Source organism: Pieris brassicae, chromosome 1 (assembly GCF_905147105.1).
Source record: "Pieris brassicae chromosome 1, ilPieBrab1.1, whole genome shotgun sequence".
In the NCBI taxonomy this organism is placed as follows: domain Eukaryota; kingdom Metazoa; phylum Arthropoda; class Insecta; order Lepidoptera; family Pieridae; genus Pieris; species Pieris brassicae.
In genome coordinates, this window is record NC_059665.1 from 13,216,045 (window position 1) to 13,239,206 (window position 23,162).

Below are 23,162 nucleotides of genomic sequence, written 5' to 3' on the forward strand. Positions count from 1 at the left end.
CATTGAAAAATGTATTGTGTATATTTATTATATGCGTAGCTATGAGGAACTGTTTCCGATATTCACGTGGAGTTCCTTATTCAAGAAAGGAATACTTAGGTTTTTTCAAGACTTTGTAATATATACAAAAACAACTTTTACAAAGTTTAGAAAAATAAAAAATACTTCGGCTCGCATACATACCCTGTCTCACACCACACAAGATTGTGTAAGTCAGTCTATATATATAACATATATATTTTATTTCAATATTATTGTAAATTCTAATGCTGAAATACTGTTGAAATCAGACCAGTAATATTGAAGTTCATCCGTTATGAATAAAAATCAATCTTACCTATACATACGAATCTTTCAATAAAAATAACTTACAAGCAGTGGTATTTGTCGTAGTGCTCGGCTTGGTTCTTCGTCAGTGCTGTCACCGCTGCATGCAAACATTCATTCTGAAACAAAAATTTAAAAAAAAATTTAATTTAAAAAACAACATATAATTTCTTACTACTAACTGACGAGAGACTGATCTTAAATTATTGTGATTCAAAGTAAAAAAAAGTACACATTTTACTTTTTTGTTTTTCACGTATCCTTTTTTTAGTTGAGTTAGTTTTTGTTTTGTTCCTGTTTAGTTTTGTCTACGTGTAATATATATTTTTTCACTTCTAGTCTAGCTTATCTAATTTATTTTTACACAATTTATTGTAAACTTTTTATATAATGTGCAACGAAGTGTTAGTTAATATATAAACAAATAATAAATATACCAAATTATTTAATGCTATAAGGCCGTACAGTGGCCCATTAGTACCAGGATAGTATAAAGTTGATAATAGCATTATTTGAATTCCATTTCGTAGAGAAGACATTTCTAGAACATCGATCTTCTGTTTCGTGACCTTATTGTATAATTGGAAGTTGGAACACGTGCAGCCCTGAATGCTTATAATACCTCAACGCTTAATAGAATATCTGTGCTTATTTTAAAACACTGTTTTCTGTTAAGAGTTGCTAGGGAAAGACCTTTTTGATTGTCAGATTTGATCGTGACATTATACATAGATTAAGACTCTTATGGGACCGTACAACGTCCGTCTTAAGTGCGGCTCTGTGTCACTCGGGAGTTTGATGATTTTAACATAACTAGCCAGTTTCTCGCAGAGGTAAAAGAAATTGATGTTGCAAACTGCAGCTCAAAATACAGTTCAATACAGAAGAACCATTTCTCCTAATTTCTGACGCCAAAACTCTATTAAAATCAAAACAAGAAAATGAGGTAATATCTTCCAAGCTGTCGCTGTAAAAACCCTAAAATCCATTAGTCATCTGACACTGAGTGCGATTGGCAGCCATTTTGACGTTATCCATCAATCAAAATGCAATTTGATATTTCCTTATTATGCTGGAGAAGTGACCCTGCTTTTAACGGATGTCTTAAGATGTTTAGCGCAGTTATAATTATTCATTTAAGAGTTCCTCTATCCAATTATGATAAAATATTTGAAATCCTTAATGTTACGTTAGGGTAAGACGCAGATATATTTCTGTGTTTCATTGATATTTACGTGAGCAAATGTCCGTTGTTATTTATATTTTATATATTTAAAAATAAGCATATGTTTATTATGGAACATAAGATACAGGTATCACTTATTCCACGTCATTAAATTTGAATCGGTAGACATCCCTACTCATAGGGTGTAAGCCGAGTGAATAAGCCGTTATGCAAAAACTCTCGGTACTCTTTTCAAATAATATAATACGGGAAGCACTGTTTTAATGAAACGTGAAATATGAAATCATGTATTTGATTTAAACGCGGACATATATGTGTGGAAAATATAGTACGAACGTAAACCGTACGCAAGCGGCGTATGTAAGGTTTCACTCTCAGTCGGCTTACTGACGATATCGCGTGAATGGGAGATTTAGAATGGAGATTTCAGAACTGAAGTCCAGTTATCATGTGTTAATAATATGAAATTATTCTTACTTAAGTGAGACTTTTTATATATTAAACTCATATGTTTAGCAGCGCGGTGTTAATTATACTCAATATAATGTGTTTAACACATAATTGATAGTATATATAATCGCCGGCATAACTTTACAATGACCAAGTTTTGAAAGAAAACAATTTTTTTAACGGATTAAAGCTATTTGTATTATTATCAACTTATAATTATTTACATAATTTTAAATTTAAAATTTTCCAACGTTTCGCGTGCTATATACAGATACAGCGTGCGTGGTCACGTGTCATAATTGACAGTATATATCGTCGCTGGCATAACTTGACAGTGACCAAGTATTTCATAAAATAATCGAGTTCATCTTATGACACAATGTAGCCAGGTCATAAACTAGATATATATAGTCAATTGCAGGTATTAAATCAATATAATCAAATCATAAAATGGATATTGTTACATTTTTCACTATTAGAGGTGTTAGATAAATGTTCCCAACTGTCTAAAATATAAAGAAACCCATGACCATCGATTTTTAAGCTAACACGAAAAAGGCGCACCAAATGGCATGCAAACAATTCTAACACACACAATACAAATCACAGTTATGACAAAATTTATAATAAATAGATTACTTAATGAGATTATAAATAATGAAAATATATTTTCAGTATTTAATTCTGTACGAGGAGTGTTAGCCAAGTGGCTTTAGCGTGCGACACTAATTCCTGAGGTTGTAGGTTCCATCCCTGGCTGTGCACCAATGGTCTTTCTTTCAATGTGCGCATTTAACATTCACTCAAACGGTGAAGGAAAACTGACTTCCCTTAGACTTAAAAAGTCGACAGTGTGTGTTAGGCACAGAAGACTCATCGTCTACTTGCCTATTACATTGACACATGATCATGAAACAGCTACTGAAATCTGATCCCAAGCCTAAAAAGATGGTAGCGCCACTGATTTATTTATTTTTTATTTATTTATGTAAGAATCTCAAACAATATTCTCCAAACATTTTTTATTGATTTTACAATTTAATTATTAGCCTGTCTCAGTTTACATGAATCAAAAATAAATGGTTTACAGTGGGATATTATTTACAAACTTCTGTATCAATAACTTTGTAATTTTCGTTCTCTATTAACGCAAGTGCTGTTCTAGTAGTGAGCAAAAACGGTACTATAATCCCGAGTTCGTTTCCCGGTTAAAAATAAAATTCATAATCACATTATAATTTCAAATTGGTTTTCTTTGTTTGAAATGTTTATTGTCTAAACAATAGAACATTTCCCGTTCTTCCCGCATAAACAAAAGACAGTATTCTTAATAAGAAATACAAACTATTCCAATAAAAAACTTTATTAAAAGGATTAGTCTTCAGAATGTGAGCAATAACAATCAATATTGGTTTTAATTGCTTTGGACGCAACTTCGTCAATAGAGTTTGTGAAGTAAATAACAATTTCCACTTTGTCTATTGATTATACAATGACCCAATTATATTGTACAATTAATTGTGTCGCTTGATTTCCCGGAAATTAATATTCTTGGGTGATTTGATAGATTTGCTATTTTGGTTTGATCAAGCGCTTTCTGTAATTTAATTTTGTCGTTTATAGATAATAGATTTATTATATGTATTTCTTTATATAGTTGTATACTTTATGATTGTTGACTAAGTGTTTTAATACCTTTGTCCACAAGGAATAAAGAAATTGCGGTAGGAACTAGAAAGGCTTTTTATGTAGCATAGGGGTTGCAAGCGTGCCTAGGGGATGCCCGAAACAGATAGTCATCGCAGTCCATGGACACACATTTTAGTGAGTACTAATTTTTTTAAACAAAAGCTTAGTGACCCATGTTCTCGGGACAACCCATGGTTAGAGAGAGCTTCGAGTGCAAGAATAGCAAAGGCTAGGCTTTACGCGCGAAAGGCGATATTTAAAAGATGATAAAAAGGAGATACTCGAATGAAATGAGGAAACGTATATACCAAAGCTTCGTAGCAGACTTTAATAATGATTATGAAATTTGTATGACTACAGACTATCAAATAGTTGTTAATTTATATATCATTATATATTGGCAAATCGAAATAACCGCAAGTATTAACAGTTATAAACTGATTAAACTTTGTAGTTGTTAATTTATGAGTGGTGTACTCACTGTAATGTAAATGGCAGTTGACACCAGCGTCGTTACTCCGATATACATTTAGAGTTAGCAATTCTCACCTCCTTCGGACAAGCTGAAAATCTGAGGTGACCGCAGAGCAGGCGGAAAATAATAAACGGCTCAAATATAAGAGTCCTTCCTCCAACTTCAATTTTGTTCCCTTCGGAGTAGATACTCTTACGCCGTGGAGTTCAAGTGCACAGACGCTAATTAAAGGGTTAAGTTGGCGCCTGATTGATAGTACTGGTGACCCCAGAGCTGGTTCATTCCTCGCTCAACGAATAAGTTCTCAACCAATAACAACAATACAGCGTAGAAATGCTGCCAAGTACCACAGGGACCAAACTTTTTAAATTTGTTTTAATTTTTAATTATTTTTATTGGTACTATGTAGGGTAAGAAAATTGTACAAACTGTATTGTTATGTTTAATGACATGAATAAAAGTATTATAGAATATAATATACGATATAAAATAACATCAATTCTTTAAACCTTAATATATAAATAAGTACATACATTATATAAATAAACTGCTCGTTCAATCAGACACTTACTGATAATTAAGCTAAATAATTAATGACGAATACAAACAGATCAAATATCAAGGGGCATGATACCGGAAGTCGTTACTATTGTTTGTAGATTGAGAGACCGGAAATTGCTTTTAAAGGTTTTAAGAAAACTACTTTGGTGGTGCGATTTCGTTTGAGTGTTTTCCTTTATATTTTAAAAGCGTATAATTAACTGGAAATATTAAATATATATTAATATTATTACATTTTATTTGTGGATATACTATATAGAAACATTAAAAGGAAGCGAATATAGAAAGCCTTGGATAGTGAACGCTGGAACGCCCTTACCCTTGAAGGGATTTCGATCAATGGTTCTATAGTAAGTTTCGATAACGAGTAACGTTTAACGAGTTTTTTTTTTAATTTTTAAGCTTTAGGCTTTATTATTACATTACATATTTATTTTGGTTTTGTTAGACGGCCCTTGATCTTAAAATCAGATTTTTGTATTTGCTTCTTGATGTTTTTTTTATTAGGCAAGTATAATCGGCTTCCTGTGCCTAACAAATGCTGTTCATTTTTTTACCTGAGGCTCTCCTTCACCGAATAAGCGAGTGATTATTCCACACATAGAATAGAGAAAAAATACTCGCACATAGGTACAGCTGTAATTCAACGCACAACTGGGTTACAAATCCTATGCTCAGACCACTGGGCCAACACTACTATTTTATTTTGTGTAACACTTAGAGTGGTTTTGGTTTATCTAAATAAAATAAATACATTATTAATGATTCGGCAGTCTTGGCCTAGTGGCTTCAGAGTGCGACCTTCAAATATAGTTAGAATTCTTGTCTACCTATGCACCTTGCACTAACTCCTACGGTGAAGGAAAATAACGTTAGGAAACAAAAATTGCTGATCCGGAGCCGGTATTAATTGATTTTAAGTATTAATAGAGTAGACACGTTATGGTGTATTAGTATTTTTTATTGCCTATGAATCTTTTAAAATATTCTTAGTAAGGTCTCATTTCTTATGTATACTATAGTGGGTGAAACATACTATAAATTAAATACTAAAATATAAATAATGAATAGTTTCTTTAACGCTGCGTGAATCAAAGAAAACACTAATAAGCTTGAAGTACTTATAATTTTTTTTTATTAAAGTAATGGCTTTGTCATTCCTCTTTTATATTAAATATATTATAACCAACGCATCTTACAATTTATTAAAAATATATTTTTGAATAGAAACTTCTTTAGGGACATGACGGTAATTTTTTTACGGATGAAACGCAATAATAATAGTATCAGCGTTTTTGTCGAAGAGAATGGAGAGAATTATTGAGACTGATTAAGAGAGAGTGAGTTAGGGCGAACGTAGCATAAAGCAAATAGCATTGGAGCGAGATACTCGTACTAGATACTATTTTTACAAGATATTTAGATATATTTTACTTATCATAATGCTTTAGTCACAACAATACTAAAAGAAATCACGCCTAATAATGTAAATATCGATGAAATTAATTTTAAAAAAATGTATAATTTGTATTAATTTTCGTAACTTTTAATATATTAATGACTAAGTCTCGGAAATCTAAATTTTTAGATTTGTATAAATATGAACAAGACTTAAAAATTAGTTTGTCAAAGAAGTTTCAGATCTGACATGTGTACTTTGTACGCACGATAATTGTTAACTGTGTTTTATGTTTGTATGTGTATTCTGTTTTTGGATTTTGTGTGTAATGCTGTTGTTTAGATATTGTATAATAAGTATCTGTAGGAATACTGATACGCAAATGAATAAATATATCTCTCATCTTTTCTATATCATTTTCTTATAACCAAACTCAGTACCTTCCAATACCAACAGCTATCTCGAGATTTTTGTATGCAATTTCGATGTGTTCTCTCAATGTTCTCTGAAAAATTTCGCAATTTTTATCACTTTTAGAAGTTCAGATTACAGGGCCAGTTTTATTTATTTCATTACAACTGGAAATATTTACAGACTTTATTTACTCTAAATATTTTACAAATGGGATGCAAATATAAATACTATTATTATTACCTAAAGCGCTAATACGAGGAAAAAAGATAATTTCTAAACATATTGTTACTAATAACAATAGCTTTTTAATTAAAATATTCTTACATTTAAACACATTTCTATTTCTATCTCATTCTTTTAAGTGTCTCTTTTTTGGCAAAGGCCTCCGCCAAATACCGACATTTCTCTCTGCACTGTGCCACTGTCATATACTACCTGCTGTTTCCTTAATTTTATATATCCACTGCTGCGCATCTTCATGACGTTTCATCCGTAAAACTTTTTCCCTCATGCCTAAAGAAGATTCACTTCAAAAATAAATATGTGTTTAACAAACAAAACAACTTCAGGTTTAGTTGGGCCGGGAGATAGTGACACAAACTAGTTGGTCATTTGTACCAGTATGGCGGTTCTACAGGTGCCCAAGCCCGTGGGCGTTAAGTAACACCGGAGAAGTATGGCACGACACTGCCGCCTCTTATTTTTTTATTGACTTTCGGAAAATACTAGAATTTTTGTGGAACAAATCCTTGAAAGTCGTAACTAATCCGACGAGTTCGACTAACACCCACGCGCTTGGGCCGCCGGTACCAGCGCGATGGCCATCAAAATTCTTTTTTTCCTTTCGTATAAATGACCAACTATTTTGGGCCACTATCTCCGGCCTAAGTTGTTTCTATTAAGTTTGGATATTATGAGCAATATGCCTGAATTATCCAACTTACGTATTGCTATCACAAAACTTTTCGTATAAATAACTCACGTGAATTGGTTTTCTCTCATTCCTATTATCTTAATGTAATCTATAAAAAATGTTTCGTCCGGTTATAGTTTCATTTGTTTATTCGAAAACTGAGTAATACAATAAACAAATAGGAATGTCAAGGTAAAATTTGTGTCGGTTTATACAAGAGAAGAAATTAGGTCATACGTTGTAATATTATTACAGTGTTTTACCTTAGACACTGTCTTTTCTGATTTCAACTATGTATCAATGTATGTCTGTGCAATAAACATTAGGTTCTACAGTGAGGTAAGACATGTAAGAAAACACATGATTACGACGAAAATGAAAATGCATTTACTCAGTTTCCAGGTTACCCATCCAAGTGATCGGACGAGAACCGGTGTATTTAACGTGGTATGGACGTTGGCTTCGACATATTTTAGACGACATATGCCAGGCACAGTTAGCTGAGCTCCTCCTTGCCGATTAGAAAAAAATAATATACAATAATGTAACTGAAACATTCGAGTTTTTAAAAATATAATATATAAATTATTATAGCGTTTAAATCTTGTTGTAAATTCATTTTTTACAACAACAATACGAAATAACATACAATGTTTTCACGTTCCAAATAGAATTTAAAATTATTTTCACAACAATTTTTAATAGGAATATATTAAAATATCGCCGTCATATTTAAATGGGATGACAAAAGTCCGCATCCATTTGTTTCATTCTACATTGGAATACAAAGTTTTCGTCTCAAAGTTTCAGGTTTAGAAATGAATCTTCTATAACTTAAAGTGACAGTCACGTGATGATAGGTGATACCAACCATGGACACACAATTACGGTCATTTAAGAATAGGTACGCTTTTCTTAATGCAAGACACATATTATCAAGTTAATACTTGATATAAAACAATAGAAAATTTTTCATTAAAATTGAAATGAAGTTTACAATTATAATTCAACAAAAATTGCAACTTCATGCATTGACTATAAACTAGATGTAGCCCTGCTAACAAACAATAACACACTTAAATAAGTCACTAAATCACTTCGAATAGTGTAGATTTCTATTTGTGAATTCTCTTATCGCCGAAGTTTCAGAGATCAAAAACAAACTCATATACAACCTTTTACCGATATAGAACACTATCGTAAAACTAGCAATGAAAATACGCTTTCATCCCAAAACTAACATCGCATATGAAATATTTGAAAAGTATAGAGTGACCCGGTCGCAGGATTTATTTGAACCGACATCACGATTTTAATATGACCGCTCTTTTATGATTCCATAAAGCCTGATGCTCTAGTTTCAGTGTTTTAAAACCATATATTTTTTAAATATATGTCGGAACAATGGCGCTATCAGCTGCCATTGTCATTATATGTCACAGAGCTCCTAAATTAACAGTGTTTGCCAATATTACTGGACCTACAAAATAGCAGAAAATAGACGCTTTGGAAATGTGGTGCTCTCCTCCAATGCTTGGGGTTTCGAGAACCGAGATTAATATAAACGTCTCGATATTTCAAGAACTCGGTATTAAGCAGCGTCTGTTCTCAACAGTACAATCTCGCATCCTTACATTCTTTGGACACATATCTCGGCGTGGTGATCAGTCCATAGAACGCCTACGCGTGGACTAACCAGATAAATGCTGCTGCAGGAGGTTTACACAATGAATGCAGCGGGATGACCTCTAATAGGCAACGATAGCGAAATGTCGTTAAGAGTAAATATGCCCCCTCTAATATGACTATTACGTAGCGATCACTGCGCTCTGAAAAGCGTGTACCGGATTATTAGTAGAATTATTTTTGAGAATTTGGTGATGAATGGTGGACAAGAGTACGGTATCTATGCTGTCTTGATGGAAATATTTTGTATCAGTTTGTCGGAACGTCTTGCTCACAACAGTCGCCCCAATTTAGTCTCAAATACCTTTTGCCAAGCGTCACACAAAAGTTTAAAAAATAAACTTTTAATTACACATTCAGTTTATTTACAATTTCAATGAAGTCAACTGTTCGAAATACATAATTTCGATTTAATAATTTTTGATGAGGGTGATCCCAAACATTTTTTCTCGGCCGATCGTCACATTTATTAGTTGTGTCATTGTTGAGACTTACTCGGGTTACGTTAGACACATTTTTATTTTGATATATACTTTTTGTTAACACGTGCACTATTTAGAATTTTACAGTCTAACCTCTCTTTGTTCCCAAACTAATAGAATTTCTCCAAATCGAAGATAGAAGATCTCCAATAGAAGGTACGAAGATATTGTAACTCAGGACTTATTATTCTAGTAAAAGATTGTGTATCGACGGCCACCGAACCGTTCTTTGTGGTACATCAACAATTGGTTGTATTAAAAACTTTCTACTCACAAAATTTCGCACCGACGCGAGATTTGTATATGTGTTGTCTTCATCCATAAACTCACTCTGATCTCCTTCGACTAACGGTGCACGTTTTGGTGTGAACCAGCATTTATTAGCTTAAATTAATCGAGTTACTTACGACTGCAATAAGTACCGTATCGTATATTTACACTTCTCGTTTATAATTATAGTTAACTATTATTATTTAAATGTATTTATGCTTAATATCATAACAGTACAAACACTAGTGAAAATGCCACTATTCTCGCCTGCGTGATGTCAAGAAACCGTAAAAAACATGACCGAAAGTATTAGTTTGTGTAAATGTAGTTCACATATGGTCAATATGTTTTCACATAATCGTAAAAATCCTATAAGCGATTTCTGTTTGACTGTTAGCGCGTTTCTCGATAACGCATTGATGCTAAAACCAAGAATCATTTGTTTGTATACACTAGATATAGATTCAAGAACGCAGATGATTGACTGCATCATAAATGTTCCGTTCGTTTTACCGCTGAAATATTTTTATTTGCGGAATTGGTTACTTTTTATATACTATAGTGGTTTTGTGTGTAATTTTCGTAAATCACGAATAATCTGCCCATAATAAGAGTTTTTCATAAAACTCATATTTGCGTATATAAGTTATTGGGTATAAAAATAAGCGATTTGTATGTATAGAAGATTTTTTGGTCGACCAAATCTTGTTTTGTTTAAGCATGATATTATTAGGCCTGATTTCGATGTTCAAATACCGGCTGAATATTTTATGTACCACTAATACCTGGACTTGTTTATCGACGTATGCTTGAAATATCTTGGACAGACCGCAGATAAAATACAACTGTGCTGGACAGAATGCATAAGAAGTGCTTATGACACGGCGTAAAACCAAAGAATATGAGCTTCTTCAACTAATCTCACAAGGCAAAGTGGTAGGTAGAAGGCGACCGGGCCACAAACGCACGTCTTGTTTGAAGAAACTTAGAAAAAGCACTAATTCATTGTTTAGAAGCGCTGCATCTAAAATTAAAGTATCCATGATGATCGCCAACCTTCGAAAAAGATGGCACTATGAGAAGGTAAAAGGTACTTGAACGGTAAAATTACAAGCGGAAACCGGAATTTTTAAATCGAAGTTTTCTTCTTATGCCAGCCACAGAATCGATTGCCAGCGCAATTTTATAGAATAACATCGCAATATCGACTCAATAACATCGCAATTTATAATATTTCCTCAATCTGTATAGAATAAACAAGAGCATTTAGTCTATTTGGCGCGTGTTCCGAGTACCAAGCATTACGTAAAGCAGTATCGTCGTACATTAAGTGCTGGCATTCAACGCTTTGCGGTAACACAGTCCGCACTGAATTTCGGACGATTACGAAAATGCCCGCAATTAGACGCGCTTCAGTGGAGAGCTTTACCGCGTGCTACAGCTAAAGCAACTGATTACTCAGATTTAAAGGATAAGGGGATTTAAATTACGAAATTCTACCGAACATTCTGACAAAAACCTTGTAATATTGACAAATCTTGGACTTGAAGTTTTGATCGTATTTTATTTACATTTGTAGTATTGGAATTATCAATATTTTGCATTTACTTATTACTTTTTTACAACTTTGTAACAAATTTATACATGCGCCTCAGTACGATCACCATAAATAAATAAACGAGATGAATGCATCTCTATTGGATGTTCTATCAACACACAGGCCATTATATCCGAATCGATACAGAGAGAATCACACATTTAAAAGAAAATACTTTGATTCATTAAAACGCGTTTAACTGTCACAGTTGTAAATTTATTTCGAATTTTTTAACCACATTGTTCTAACATAAATATATTTTCGCTAATTTCCTTTTCGTGCACTTTCGTCTAGGTACTTACCCAATGAGCATTAGACAGACACATTTCTACATATGCTTCATTTATCTTTTAATTAAGTAGATCTGTTGTTTTCCAAGGTGAAAGCCCCCTTGGGTAGAATTTCTTTATGTACAGCTCATACACTAGTGCGTAAACGTCAACAAATTGAATGACTATTATTGCCTCTTTATTTTTAATTCCTATTTAACGTTGGACACGTCGTTTTAGGCACAATGATCGTTATAACTCCATATTAAACTCCGGAAATAGTACAATAATATCCTCCTAATATAAGCTAAATTATATTTTTATAGCCGGTTTTATGAATGGTTCATTCAGTTGATAAAAGCATAAAATTATCATAATGTTCTATTGTCTAGCGTCTTTATTGTCACCGACAATTATGTCACTCCTATACTAATATTATTAACATATTTTTGTATCTATTCTGTATGATTTAAGAAAATATTTCACTATGCACTACTTTAGCCATTACTGAAAAATATCCAGCTCTCGAAACCAGAACATATATTATAATATTGTGATGTAGACGTTGTGATTGTGATGTAAAAGTAAAAACGTTTACTCCAACTAGGTAGTAAAATAAAAATACCAGTTACGGATTAGTAAGACAAGGTGTGATAAATAAAAAAGTAGTATGAGTTATGTAACCTAACATAAGTTACATATATACTTTTATAAACAACTAGAAGTGTAACACTTGAAGCCGAAATGAGCCCTTTAGTTATGTTAAGCCAGCATCGCAACCCCACTACCTCTAACTTTATATTAGTTATATGCTTATGTATTAATCGATTAAAGCCAGTAGACAACCAGCTTCAAACAAAGTGTTTCATGTAATAAATTTTTGAACATTCCTATAACAATCGCCACCGAAGTGATTTCGATTAGAGATTATTTAAAGCAAATCGAACGCCACTATCGTATCCTGCATGGAAATCAGAAGCGTGGCCGTCCCAAGCAAATCTGGCGTCGTATTGTTGCAGATGAGCAAAGAGAGGCACAGAGATCCGGAGACACTTGGAGCGAGGTGAAGACGAGGCTGAAGACCGAACGTTATGAAGACTCTCTACAGACTTCCTCTACCCCATCTCAAGGACATAAGGGGTCGGGTCGGGTCGGGTAAGTCGGGTTACCAGTCGTCTGACATATATGTAATAAATCCTATCAAATTTATAGTGATAGTTTTTACAACGTAAACCAGTAATAATAATACAAACATCGAAGAGAAAAGATAGGCATTAATGGTACTGACATCTTTTAAATAAATTAAATCGACTTCAAATACCTGTCAATATTATTGTATCTATATTATACATCTCCGGTCCAGAAAGCCAGACATATAGAACTTGGGTTGTCAATCAATAAAAAAATGTGATTTAACTCTAACTTTGAGATTTGTAGAGAAATATACAAAGCAACGGGCGTGGTCTAATTATATACATACATCGTAATACATTAAAACAATGTCCCAATAAGCTAACTTTAGTTAAAGACAAAGGTTAAAGTACACAAATTATTGTAAAAAATGGTTCATATTAAGTAAGTAAATGTTTAAACAATCGCTAAAAGTATAAAGTAACAAAGACCTTTTAATTATTTAATAATTAACGAAGAAATTTTAGTTGATCAACAAAGAAATAAGAAGCTTTGCCGCTTCGGAAGATTTAAATCGGAATAAAAGTGTTCAAACAAAGACTTCAAAGTGACAATTACAGAGAATGGGAACAGGTATATTTTATCTTCCATTTTATTATCTTAATTTATATTTTTTTTCATAATATTTCGATTTATGTGATGATAACATAACGTTCTCTTCTCGTCTAACATCCAGAAGTCGGAGGTCGGTCGAACACCGGCTATGCGCCAGTTGACTTTTCTTCACAGTTATGCAGTAGAAAAACGGAAACTGGCATGTATTAGATTCAAAAAGTCAACGGCGTGTGTTAAGGACAGGGAATGATCAGCTTTTTGCCTATTAGAAAATCACGAAACAGAAATCTGAAGCCAAGGAAATCTTAATCTCAACTTAAATGGCATGTCCGAAGAAAAAGTCATATAGCGTTCCAAATTGGATAGACTTGATCCACTAGATTTGCCTCTTTAAACGCTTTTTAAACTATTTGACTATTATTATATTATATTATATATATATATTAATAATCAGGTGAGATGTACTATTTGTTGAAATGTGATAAATAATCAGTAGCACTATCTTTAGACTAAGATTTCTGTGTCTGTTTCATGATCATTTGTCTATCTAATAGGAAAGTAGGTGATCAGCCTCCTGTTCCTGATGCACGCCGTCAACTTTTTGCGTTAAAGGCAAGCCGGTTTCCGAGGGAAAGAAAGTGAATTGGTGGACAGCCGGGGATTGAACCTACAACCTCATGGATGAGAGCCGCTGAAGCCACTAGGCCAACACTGGCCACATGCAATATGATAACTAATTATTATTTAACTAGCTGACACTTAAAATGTGATGGATGGATGTCTGAATATATATATATGTCTGAGACGTCGGACCTAATTCATATATATTAAATATTTTACCTATAAATAATATCACAAATAGTTCACCATACGCACAAACACTTATATATGATTATAATTAAATAAGTTAAATTGGAAGAAGTCTACAATTTCAAATGTATCTAAACTAGCGATCAAAACCACAGCGAAAAGTTAAAGTAATCAAATGCGTGCCGTGTCGGAAAATTATGGATCACTCAACAAAATTTATTAATTAAAAATATATATTTCCAACAGCCGTGATACAAGATAGTGGGGTAAAATTTTAAACTGTGTAGAAGTTGGGAGCGGTTGAGTTAAATAACTAACTTTAATATATACTAAAAACATCCATAGCTGCTCCCCTCACACTTTGAAGTAATTTTTCCTTAAATTTATGTTACAAGAGGCTGTTAGCACCGTTAGAGGGTAATAGCACCGCCCATGGTCTCTCACATTGCCAGGAAGCTCGCAAGTGCGTTGCCAGCATTTTAATAAATGGTACGCTCTTTTCTTGAAGGACCCTAAGTCGAATTGGAAATACTTCAGTGGGCAGCCGGTTCCACATAGCGGTGGTGCGCGACAAAAATTGCCTTACAAAACGCTCAGTTGTGGAACGACGGATGTTGAGGTAATACGGATGGTGTTTTGTATTCTGCCTTGACGCTCGATGATGAAACTCAGCTAGAGAGAGATACAGAGAGATCACTTAGCAAGGCCAAGAGATTAAGCAGCTCAGAAAGAGACTGGTTATAGACGAGTCGAAGCGCTCTCCGTTGAATACGTTCAGGCGGAAGGAGCTGGTAATGAGGAGCACCCAGCTTTTATCTCTTCGTGGATGTTATGTTTCTCTATAAGTGCTTTTGACAACAAATATTGTACTTTACTTTTCTCGTACCAGTATTACAGTACTCGAAAGACTACGCAGGGATTTCAGAACAGCGTACCAATTAGACAGAACAATACTACTAAAAGTACTTTAAGAGCGTAACTCGGTTTTCAAGGAGCTCATTTCTACAAAAGTATCAAAGATATACTGAATGTAACTTACTATAATACATATTAAGAATAATGAATTAATTAATAAATCCTAATTAACTTACTGAAGGCGCTGTAAGCAATTTGAGGGCTTCACTCAAGTTCTTTAAGGTGAGTGTGTTATTATCTCCATCATCTTCTTCAGGCCCTGGTAGGTGAACGGATGACTGACGTGATCGGAACCCAGGATTCCGGCTTCCTGAGCCGTTGGCGAATTGGTGTTGAGATGCGGCACGACGAAATGGACAAGTCATGATGCTTCAGGATGAGGTTTGCGCATGCATTGTTGAGTCCTGCGCAAAAAAAAAGTTATTAAATTAGAGACCGATTTCTCTGACATGGGTAAGTAATTTTTCCTCGTACGCTCACTTTTGGTAAGGAGATCAATCTACAACTATTTTGTTGTATTTTTATTAGTAGTCGTTGTAAAATAATTCAAACTGGATTGTACAAGTCTAACAACTCTTTTATTAACTGAATGAAGTGAACATTTTGTCGACTGTATTTGTAAACAAATAAAACAAAAGAATAAATTTTAATCTCTTTTATCAACTTATCAACCAACACAAACTTAGTTCGACCACTAGTTCCTAAGTAATAAACTTACACGAGGTCTGCATTATTTTATGTAATAGAAGGCAAAGGTCCTCGGAAGGAAGCTCACCTGATCTTAAGGGATACCACCGCCATGGACACTCTTGACCTTTTAAGAATTCGCATGCCATTTATAATGTAGAACCCTAAGTCGAATTGGTTTGAAAATACTTCACATACACGTAAGGTAAATAAATCATGAAGATATCAAAATCAATATCACTATTGCAGTCTGAATAGCAGATTATCTCTTCCCAGAATTTTACCTTTTGTATCTATTAGCTGAATAGACAATATATTATCCTGACCTTTAGCTTATACAAGGAGCTCTTAAGGCTGTACGTGACTTACACGACGTGACGTCACGTGGAGGCCGTACATCTACAGATATGAAAATCCGTGAGATAAATGTTTTTATAGGCATATACAAGAAACATGTCAAGTTTATTTGATATATTTTATCGCCACAACAAAAATGAAGGAGCCGTGTTTGCCTGTAGATTCGCCTGCGCCTTTCAAACCTGAGGTCGTGTGTTCGAATTACGGCCATGTTGTCAAGTGTCATTGTGCACAGGCAATACTGGCTCGCTTGGAGGAACACATCTTTAGAAAACCGACATATTGGCAAATCACCTATTTTCCTACTAAATAAATAAGTTGTTTATCAGCAAAGAAAATTTATTTGGATCAATTTATATTAAAAATCCACACAATCAGATATGTAAAATAGGAATACAAAGGTCATTATAATTTTCATAATGTCATATAATATTGACAACAATTTTAAATGAAATTGTTGTAATTCTGAGGCCATGACCTTCGACCTTTTTACCATAGATGCGTGTTTGTAGCGCCACTCCTTTTGCAACAAAATCAATAAAAATAAATAGCGCATGTTAGTACCTTTAATAACAACGTGAACAGACATAAAAAAGCTTTGTCCCTCCGAACTTACTAGCTAACCTACCAAATCTTATACAAAACCGTTTACGACGACATCGTTTAGAACAACATACCGGTTATATTGGCATTCATAGGTCCCGGCGGGTAAAAGTATTAGGTATTTCATAACAACGTCATCGGCTGTTACGACCATCGGTTTTTACGACCAAATAACATATTTTGTCCGTATTACGATTGTCATCTTAAATCACTTTAATAAGACGTTACTGTATACCTAAAGATTTTGTGAGACCTAATTTTATCAAATTCAGGTCAATAAGTAATTTTTGACGGTTCAGTTACATTACATTTAACGTCACAAATTTATAACAAGATTTATGTGTAACATACTATAATACAAATAAATCTTATTAACAAGGCCGAAGTGTACTTACGTATGCAAAAGCATATCAACTTATTATTAGACAATTATCAATATATATATATGTCTTATCGACACCAAGATTTTATAGGTAAGAATCAATGTAATATTTAATAAATTATAATGTTCTCAAGAGCAAAATGAAGCTATCACATATTATACTGATAGAGTTATCATACATAGATAGATAGAGTTGTTCCACGTCGTCCATTAGGTCCATTAGGATATTATAATAATTACAATCCTTCCATACATAAGAAAAAATTAAGCGTAATATAGTCACTAAACTGCCTCCATTAGTATTGTACTTAAATGTAAGAGCAGTGTTGGCCCAGTGCCTTTAGCGTACGATTCTCATCCCTGAGGTCGTAGGTTCAATCCCCGGCTGTGCACCAATGGACTTTCTTTCTATGTACGCATTTAACATTCGCTAGAACGCTGAAGGTGATCGTGAGGAAACCGGCATGCCTTAGACCCAAAAAGTCGACAGCGTGCGTCAGGCACAGAAGGCTGATCAACTAGTTGCCTATTAGATTAATAAATGATCATGAAACATATACAAAAATCTGAGGCTCAGACCTTAAAAGGTTGTAGCGCCATTGATTAGTTTAATTTATTGTATTTAAATAGATCGTTTTTAACTGTATATGTAAGCTGATAGCTAATTAAGCACATAAAACGGTACTATTTGTTAATTTATATAAGACAAACTAACACTAAAATTAATTACGATCGATTCTTTGATAAAAGAGTGTGTGGATGTTGCGATTGGTGCCAAGTAAATAGCAAAATCATGTCCCACTCGATGCCACGTCCGATTGCTTTCTTTTTATCGTCCCAATTCCAGTAGAATTTCCAAAACCTCAGAGAATTCTGTTTCCGCTTTTTCCGAACAAAGAAAATATACGAAATAGCATTCCCTTTTTCCTTGTGTTACGAAATTTGATGCAATTTCAAAGGAGTGAAAAAGCGAACAGCTAAAATCACTTTGGAATATTTATGTCCATTAAGACTAACAATTCTCGACTCTAAATGGTATCCTAAACAGTTCTGCTTGGTTCTAACGTAATTTATTAATTAAACAAATTTTTCTGAGCATAAAAATATCATTAGCAGAGAATTCGTCATGTTTTTCATGATCATATATCTATTTGGATTAATTATCAAAACATCCGTGTGATTATACCTGATATATAATTTCCTAATGTAACAAACTGTGCTTGAAGCTTTCAAATCGTGTGGTTTCAACAAATTTAATTTCCTTGAACATCAAGCACATTTTGAACCCACAAATGTAAAGTTAAAATATATTTTAACTCGTACACGAAATTTATTGTAACTTTTGGTAAACTTATTTTATTACGGTTATTTGCTGTATTTCTGGGTATTTCGTGAAATGTGTTATGAAAAAAAGAAGATTGAAATATTACTTATAGTATATTTTAAAACAGAAGTATTTATTGGATCTGTGAACCACCCTAAGCTTTTTATTTATGTATTTACTAGTGATCTTACAACTCACATCCATATTATATAGTCTTGTATTAACATAACTCTTACACATTTAAAGAAAACACTTTTGTAACGGATTGAAGCTATGTTACATTGCTAGGTATTATAAAACAAAACAGATTACATTGATAAATAATATATAGAAAACAGAAAACTTATAAGAAAAAATAAAATTTAACTTCATAATTTGATACCCTTGTATAACATGGTGGAGTGAAACTGCGGAACATGGCTATAATATAACAATTTGAGAACTCCTTAAAAGTTTTTCATTAACATCTTGGCATCATATATTACTTTTTTATTTGTATATACGTGACTCGGATTTGGAGTACTTTTAGGGGTTTGTTCAGAATTATATATTTTCAGACAGCTGACAACGACGTGAGGAATTGGTTTAAAAATTTAGATCTAAAACGACAGACGTCGAGATGACACGGGTAGAAATTTGTATTGAACGTTTATGTAAAATTCATACATTCCTTACGTCACTCCAGAGAAATAGATGAATATTATTTTATTAGGAACGAGGTTACTCGTATCTAAATTTGGCTCACTAAGTATTACTGAATGTTTTCCAAAGTATTCATTCGCAATCTAACATTACCATTAGTTACAATTATAGTTAAATATATATGAATAAAGTTAGTAATAGCAAAGAGTTAAAAAACGTTTTACAAATGGTTTTTTGTAAGAAACACTTATTTACCGGATTGAAGCTATGTATTATTATAAACTTATAATTATTGTACATAATTTTAATTTTTTAAATTTTTTTCCGACGTTTCTCGTGCTTTACAGCGTGCGTGGTCACGGTGACCGTGTTTTCTTAAATGGTTTCTTTTTAAATACGATATTGTAAAGGACATCGAAAAGCCCTTGAGGCACATATTAACTATAAACAAAAAATCTATGGCGATACAACCTTTTTAGGTCTGTGCCTCAGATTTCTGTATTTGTTTACCTATTTTGTCCTTGAAAGGGGATATCTTACCTTAATAAAAACAATTTTGGAAAGTGAAAAATTATTGCAATTAATAATAAATTTTTACGAACATTTTCCAACGCCCAAGAGAGACTGTTCAAATAACAGTATTTGTGAAAGAAATTATATTGGATTAAAACTAGTCCATTTGGAGAACACTTACCACGTATTGTACAGTAATTTGGTTTAAATGTGTCTAGACAAACATCGTTACGTTTAAGTTTTTCAGTTAAATATTAAATCAAATTTCTTAAAAGTTTCAGTTATTTTTCTCTAGAGTATTCTAATTTCTTGTAAGTTGCAAATTTGAGAACTGAAATCTAATTTAATCTTAAGTAAGTTATAAATAAAAATATATTTAAATGTTACTATTACTTTATATTAATTTACTGATATGTGAAAAGAATATATAGGGTTAAATGGTTTTTCTACCGTGATCCACTAATTAAAACCATTATCATTTCGCTAAGAGTTAACCGAAGCCTTTAAAACACTTTGAGCCGCAGCAAAATGTATAGGTTAAATGTTTGAACCGATTTAATTAATAAAATGACACGTTCATAGTATATATAAGAGTATCTAGTCCCATATAGAAACGGTATTGAGTAATAAAATGTATAGGAAAACCATTACAGCGTACCGATGTACCTCGTGGCAAGTGGAATTCTATGCGGTAGCGATTAATGACGGGAGGAATATTGAAGGAATTCTGATACAATATAGGTATCCCGTTTAATGTGAAATTAGTATTTGTGTCGTAAATCACTAACAAAATACAAACATTTTTGTAATAAGTGAATATTTCATAAATTCTCTAAGTGATCTACACACACCTAGTAAGATTGTCCATTAACTAACTAGAATTCAAGAATTCAATTTATATGTAAACGTAGCTAGTAATCTAAATAAATAAAATATAAGGTATTCAGTGTTGGCGTAGTGGCTTCAGTGTGCGTCTTGCATCCCTGAGGTCGAACGTTCGATCCCTGGCTGTGCACCAATGGACTTTCTATGTGCGCATGTAACATTCGGTCGAACGGTAATTGAAAATATCGTGAGGATACCGGCTTGTCTTAGACAGTGTATCAACACAGGAAGCTGATCACCTACTTGCCTAGTATATTGACAAATGATCATGAAACTATTACAGAAATCTGAGGTCCAGACCTAAAAAGCTTTATAAATTTAAATTGTTAGAATTTCTGATTATTTATTTAACTTACATTAGGATACAATAATAAATTATACTAAGCTACATAACAGGAACAATTAATTGAATAAAGTAACCTCAAATTTTAATTGCTGTCACCAGAAATATTAAATAAGACAAACTTAAAGTCAAAAATATTAAATTAAAAAACAAAGGATCGTAAAATAAACTTTCAAATTGTCACAATATTTAATTCTAGTTAAAATTTAATGAAATATTGACTCATAACATTTCTTCAAACTGATTACATCCTATCCTACGTGCTTGAATTCATTGTAGGAGGGAAGTGTTGGCAATGTAAATATTGATGAAATGTTCATATTTGCTTTGTAACTCTTCGTGCCACACCGCGTTCATTTATTGGAGTCGGTAATAATTCTAAGTTGCTGTTTATTATAAAGTGAGGAATTACAAAAATATTAAATGTATGTAATATTCTAGTCTATTACTCCAATGAGATGGATGTCTGAGATGATTGGTGTACGTAAGTACGTACTTTTGATAAGTATCAAAAGCACACGTTTCTGTTTTCATAATTAACCTACAATTAAAAATAATTTTGGTTTTGGATTACTAGATTCCTCGTTTGGTGATTATTAACTTTACGGCACCAAAAACTATGCACTTTTCTTTAGTAGAAACCCATGAAGTGTTGTCAACAATCACGGAATATAATAAAATGTTAAAGAATTCCAATTGACATTTATAGAGAGTCTTGATTTGAATGAAAAGACGTGCGAATCGTATGAAGCTTTTAATTTTACTACCAAAGAGTAGTGGACTGTATACATTCTTATATATTTAGACTAACTTTGAATTTCGTAACACATTAGTAAATTTATGAAATATGATCTTTATCTCTCGGTCTTTATTTGTGGTTCGCTAGTGGTATATTCCAATATTACTAAACTTTTTCATAATTGTTGCATTTGGATTATTTGCACCGGAAAAAAAAACGAAAAATAAGAAATCTATTTCCAGCTTAAAACATTTTAAAACAAATGGATTTCATACTAATGCCCAGATTACATACGATGGCTTCTGTCACGCTTCAACAACATTTTCATAACAATTTGACAGCTATTCTTTATTAACCAACTTTATTAGGAAATAAATAAATAAATTCCGTTTACGTACAACACTCATACATAGGAGCGATAGTACGGTAAAAACATCATAAGGAAACTCGTATCTCTAAAATCCTAAAGTCGATGAATCAGACAGAAGGCTAATCACCTACTTGTCTATGAAATAAAAATAATCAAAGTAACGGATGCAACTAGAGGCTAAACCATGGAAGGTTGTAGCCACTGGATTATTATCACGAAATAAATAGTACGATGAGTAGCGGAAAGGAAGTTTGAGTGACTCTTATTTTCTTCTTTAAATATAAAAATGTAAACAAAACTGTATTGATTAATATGAAAAGGCATTCTCACTGAATACTGGGAAGTGGGTTACAAAGTATACCGTTTAAAATAATGAGCTCAATTTGTTTGGTGTCAACTCCCTTAGCATACATTACTGTACGTAATCACTGCAGTTACTCAAGTGGGTGTTGAAAGGACTTAAGAGAAATACATTAGCGCCTTTGTTTACTATAAAGCCCACACACTTGGTTTATTGTTCAAAGAGTGTGAGGGCAATTTTTGTGATGACAAATTACTGTAAGTGAAAAATAATTTTTTTTTGGTAATCCATGTTTATTAATGAGCTTAGAAAATAAGCTGAAGTTTCCTCGAGAACATAATGGTTTCTATGAAATAGACAGAAGGTCTGTCTGTCTCATGACTTCAAAGGCACATGAAAGAGGCTGTATACTTTTACTCTGACAGATACAGCAGATGCCAAAAGGTCACAGTAATTTAGTGAAAATATCTGTAGTAGCCATAAAACATAATGATGTATGTGACGAGTTGATAAACAAACCGATAAAGAATGATATCTGAAGCAATGGTAGGTAGAACAACACTTTCGTAGAGTCGCGTCGAAAAGGAAAAGATCTATTACATGAAGCCTTGTACAGAAAATAGGTATTGTGAAGGAATGTATGTCGAGTTTTAAGTTTTATATTAAAAAGCACATCAATATTTGAATGTTTTGGACATTAGTCAAGTAAATCATTGAGCATTTTCCGTACCATCTGTTAATTCATAATAATTCTAAACTAACTAACATACCCACATCACGTTCACGACCACCTAGTTCAGTCACGAGTGGCCTCTGGAACTAATAGC

At 33.0% G+C, this 23,162-nt stretch overlaps 1 protein-coding gene across 1 annotated transcript in view; it reads right to left on the bottom strand.

Annotated features, from left to right (window-relative positions):
* Nucleotides 1-23,162, bottom strand: part of LOC123713995 (head-specific guanylate cyclase) — an 85,952-nt gene that overhangs the window by 56,890 nt on the left and 5,900 nt on the right. The window contains exons 2-3 of the mRNA XM_045667955.1: nucleotides 15,366-15,593; nucleotides 373-446 (exon numbers count right to left, since the gene is read on the bottom strand). Of these exons, the coding sequence (XP_045523911.1) occupies nucleotides 373-446; nucleotides 15,366-15,554 (263 nt within the window). The 5' untranslated portion in view covers nucleotides 15,555-15,593. The remainder of the gene's footprint in view (nucleotides 1-372; nucleotides 447-15,365; nucleotides 15,594-23,162) is intronic.